Raw genomic sequence first — 4915 nt, 5'->3', positions numbered from 1 at the left:
CCCAGGGGGGCAGGGAAAAACGGACTTGGGAATTCCGGGGTCTCTCCGGTAGGAGGAAGGCAGCCGAAGAAGCAGCCTCTCTCTCTGTCCAAACTCTGGGAACTGACTGCCCACAAACCCAAGTGAAAAAGAGTAGTCAGATGCACCCCACCGCTGTGGCCAGGTCTTTTGTTTTTCCTAAGCACCTAGTAATTCATCCTCCTGGCAACATGTATGGGGAAAATTCCTTTAAGAGAAAAAGAAAGCTGGAGGATAACTAAAACCCCAACATACAGTTATTAAATCATCATATATTTAATACTGTAGTACTTTTAAGATACTGTGTTGCCTTGTCTAATGCCTTCTGCTGTAATTTTAGACTGACAAAACATTCCTCCGTTGCAAAAGCAGATGCATATTCATTATGCTGTGAAACCTGTATGATAGTAGTGATCTGTTTCTTTTACATTTCCATTACATTTTAGGTATGTCAACTCTGTGGTCCTTTTATGTAGTTACTATTTAGAAAATTGGATTTATTTTGAGCTTTCTGTCACAGCATAGAATAATGTGAAAATTGTTTCATCTTCAGTTTAAATCCCAAGTCCCTTTTGAAGTCCAAATGATTAAGAGGTTCTAGATTTACTGGGTCTTTTTTCCCTAGAGTAATTCTCCAGCCTCTTCTGCCTCCAGCAGAAAAAAAGGTTAAATAGTAATGTGGTTAGTAGTCCTGCCAATTCTGGCAACGTTTCTCAGAGATTATAGGATTATAGTATTAGTTGAGGTGCTGCAGATGAGATAGATGAGTTCTATCATAGGAAAGACCTTTTGGTTTTCCTGATCCTCTTAACTCTGTTCTTGATTCAGCTGCCAGCAGTAGTTCTTCCTTTAGATAGAAGTATAAGAGAGAAATAAAGGAGAGAGTAGAAAATGCATGACTGTCCTTTTCCTCACCTGGAATTTGCCTTCTTTCCTCCCTGTACTTACTACAGCAACCAGAACTTCTAGAACTGTCCATCCCTCTAGAGGATGGAGATAGTAAACACCTCTCTGGACAAAGAGAGGAGTCCAAAGAATACATGTGGTAGGACTGTGAAACTAAGGCAGTGGTTAGGCCAACAACACCCAAAAGGGGTTTTATGGAGAAAGCAGCCAACTTCACCGTTTGAGAGAAGAAGTGACATAGGGTTTGGAGGTAAAGATTAATTGTGAAGGGATAGGGATTCATTACAGGTACATATGAGAATAAGCATACCTGCTTTTTCACTGGGAATCTCATCACTCATAAATAAGAGCAGTAGAGAAGAAGTGTCAAGTTAAATGAGTAAATAAAATAACTTTTAATGAAATGTTGTTCACGGATCTTAAAAATGGTATTTCAGGAGGGGTGAGACATGCTGTCTTTTATAACTTTGGGGAAGATGTTTAATGATGCTGGTGCCAAAACTGGGGAACTTCGTGTCAGGTTTTTGTTCTGACATGCCCGCATCCCTCCAGTGCTATCACACTTTTGTTCTGTCAGTTTTACTCTTTTTTCTCAAAACTCTATTTTGAGTGACTGTATGGTCAAAGCCCTAAGCTATAGTTTGGCAGAATTGGTCTGTTACCTTTACTTCTCCTGAGGGATGCCTTGTATTCTAATTTTTTGTGAGAATTTTTGTTTTCTTTGCCTGTGTATGGGAGGCTTTGAAAAGAAATTAATTATGGTAAAAGTGAATATTTTTGTGGAACAGCTGGAAGACAACTAATGCCTCTTTTATTGTGAGGCCTGTTATCCAGGCCAAAAAATGAAGAAGAAAAGTGATTATTTATGCGTGTCACTTACTCTCTGGCGTATGTGCACACAAACACTTTGTGTGAATGCTGATATAATTTCAGGGGTAGCTGTGGAGATTTTTTCCCCTCCCTCTTCAATGCTATCTTTTCAAATTAGTTCTCTTTTAACCCAAATAATTGTGATAGCATCCCACAGGATGGGACAAACCATTTTTTATAAATGAATACTAGATAGCAGTATGTTTTTGTAGTTACTCGTACTTCATTATATCTAGACTTAGACTAGTCTTCAGAACAGCAGAAAAGGGAAATGGTTAAGGTATTATGACTAGGGCTTATAGAAATTTGGCTTACTTTTTCCTGTTTGAATAAAAGCTCTCCTTCTGTTTTGAGCAACTATTATACAGCCTAATTTCAGAGACTGGATCTATAAAATTCTTCAACAAACAATTAACTCTAACTTAATTGGTAGACAGACACTCCTCAATTCTTGCACTTTATCTGAAATAAGATCAGGTCTCCCTAGAACTGAGCAGTATTCTGACTCTGAAAGGACAACAGCAAAGACTCAAATCTACTCAAATAATACTTTTAAGCTAGAAGGAACAATATATTAATTTGCTGATGATGCTCAGGAAACTAACAAAAATAGTGAAGTGTGATCAGTGCTTCAGTGATTTTAAAAAAAATTATTATTTATTTTTATTTTATTTTAGATTTTTCCAGCTGTAATTCAGACAATGGAAATGGTAGTTCAATTAAGTCATGGAAGTCCATCACTTAAAAACACCTTTCCTTGTTTTTACAGTACAGTCATGAGGAAGCAATGTGGTCCTGTTGAGTTGTGGGGGAAGTGTGTATGTGTATATACACTGACTAAAAGGAAGAACATTGTCTTCAATATCAGAAGCATTTGGGACATCTACATGCAAAATAACATTTTCTCATTTGTAGTCATGTCTCAGAATCCCAGAGTTTTTCATATATATATGTTCCTTAAAATACAACTTCTTTTTAAGAAACTCCTCATTACTTGTTTTCTCAGAAACTTCATTCATTTTTTAAAAGAAATCCATTCTTTCTGGAGCAATAATGTTTCTTCCTGAAATTAAAACCTGAGTTAAGTCTCATCTTCTTTAAGATACTTTAGTAGGTGAGTTAGATGTGTTTGTATGTATGATACATACAACTATGTATATTATATAGGTGTATGTGCCATGCCATTCCACAATGCTATACCTGTCTTATCTCTGACGTATCATGTCTGTTATCTAAACAGAGATTAAAGAAAGAGAAATCATCAGTTAGAGAAAGGATGTTGGGTTCCCTCTTCCTGCCTGTCAGACGCAAGGGCAGTCCTTCACTGAGGATTTTGAGGAGGTTGTGTGCTTGTTATACTTTATAGACAAGTTGTGATTGTACCTTGAAAACCAGTGTAAAACCACAAGAAAAATAATTTCTTTACAATTGGTCGAATTTCTGCTCTTCTGAGTTCTTCCAGCAGATCTAAATTATACTTGTCATATATCCTGGTATATCATAATTTGGTATTAGGAAAATCTGGAAGGAGAAACGTTGTTTTATCATGAGTATATTTTTCAATATGCAACAAATACAGAAAAAGAGGCAGTTGGCAAGATAAGAAGTACTAACATTCTGCTTTACCTTCTATCAGGCTGGGATGAAATACAGAAACCTCATTTTGAAACCTGGAGGATCTTTGGATGGAATGGATATGCTACAAAATTTCTTGGAGCGTAAACCAAGCCAGAGAGCTTTCCTGTTGAGTAAGGGATTATGTGTTCCATAAAGTTATGATTCCTTTGTAATGGCATATAAGCATGGAACGAGCTGGAAATGTCAGTGTATTTCACATTTTAACTATGTATCACTCTAGGGAAACTGGGTCATTTTTTGATGATTTTTTAAATTGTATAAATAAAAATGTGACTTTTACAAAAAGATTTCGTAGGACTACAAAATTCAAAATATCAGGGAAATAATTCTGAGATGTGCAGAAGCTGAGGAATTTGGATGGTAATTTTTTTTAATTGTTATGAAATAATACTAATTAATACTAATCAGTATGAGGAGTTAATGCCATGTTTCTCTTTTTAGAGATGCACTTGAATTATGTCTTGTGAATGAATTTTAAAACTGAAGGGGATAAAAAGAACACTGCCAGCAATAAAGGAAACAGATTAATTCTTATTCTCTATTCTCTATTCTCTATTGTATTGACGGCTCACCAGGGTCTCTGATGAACAGGAAGTGTGTTTGATTATGTCATTGTCTGAGTTCAGTCCACTACCTGACAAATTTCAAGACTGAGAACCTGCCCCAGATACCTTTACAGCAGAGATGTTTGTGTGATACTTTAAAACTTAATTCTGATGCATGTTAAATTTTTGTACCATTTATATACCTTTAAAGTATAACTAAAAATCAGCCAAAACCTATGACTTTTTCAGTTATTCCACCACTCTTTCTGTTGATGATCACAAATCAGTTCTTTGTTTTCCAAATTACATCTACCCTGGCATTGAAATACTGTACTTGAGCAATAATAGTGGCTTCAGTTGGTGTTAAGTATTTTGAGGTACAAATAGGGAAGGAAGGAAGGAAATAAGATATCCCTGGTGGGAATGATAAAAGTCAATTAAAAGTTTTCCTGTTCCTTTCCAGTGTGGCATGGAGAGATGGTACAAATAAGTGCAATAGACTTAATGATTTCAGCTGTGGGAGTGTGAAAGTAATCGAGGAATTATTCTGCAGTTTTTCTGCAAGATCAGGAAAAATTAGTCCTACAAGCCAACTCTACACCATCCAAATAAAGCTGCTAATCCAAGTGCACTTTTCTTGTCTTAGGTATCATATCTTACTGTGGTTTTACTATTACAGCATGTATATGAACAACTTTTTAATTTTTTTACTAGCCAATACATTTTAGACATTTGAACCACAGTTGTAAACGTGGTAGGGGTTTATATTTTTTTGTTCAACAGTGAGATAAGAAAATGTGCCTGGTCAACTCAAAAGACTTTTTTCAGCGAAAGAGAACTGATGTCATTCACTTTGGGTCAAATCTGTCAATTTGTTTTAGGGGAAGAAATCTGACAATTGGGAGTATTCTCACAATTTGTGAGTATTTCTCAAAGTG

General features: G+C 36.0%; 1 protein-coding gene across 1 annotated transcript in view; it reads left to right on the top strand.

The window, feature by feature from the left end:
* Positions 1-4214, top strand: part of NLN (neurolysin) — a 36090-nt gene extending 31876 nt beyond the window's left edge. The window contains exon 13 of the mRNA XM_008643540.2: positions 3431-4214. Within this exon, the coding sequence (XP_008641762.2) occupies positions 3431-3565 (135 nt within the window). The 3' untranslated portion in view covers positions 3566-4214. The remainder of the gene's footprint in view (positions 1-3430) is intronic.
* The last annotated feature ends 701 nt before the right edge of the window (positions 4215-4915 follow it).

The sequence above is a fragment of the Corvus brachyrhynchos genome, unplaced genomic scaffold (assembly GCF_000691975.1).
Source record: "Corvus brachyrhynchos isolate BGI_N302 unplaced genomic scaffold, ASM69197v1 scaffold131, whole genome shotgun sequence".
NCBI lineage: Eukaryota > Metazoa > Chordata > Aves > Passeriformes > Corvidae > Corvus > Corvus brachyrhynchos.
This window is presented reverse-complemented; position numbering and strand designations above follow the sequence as displayed.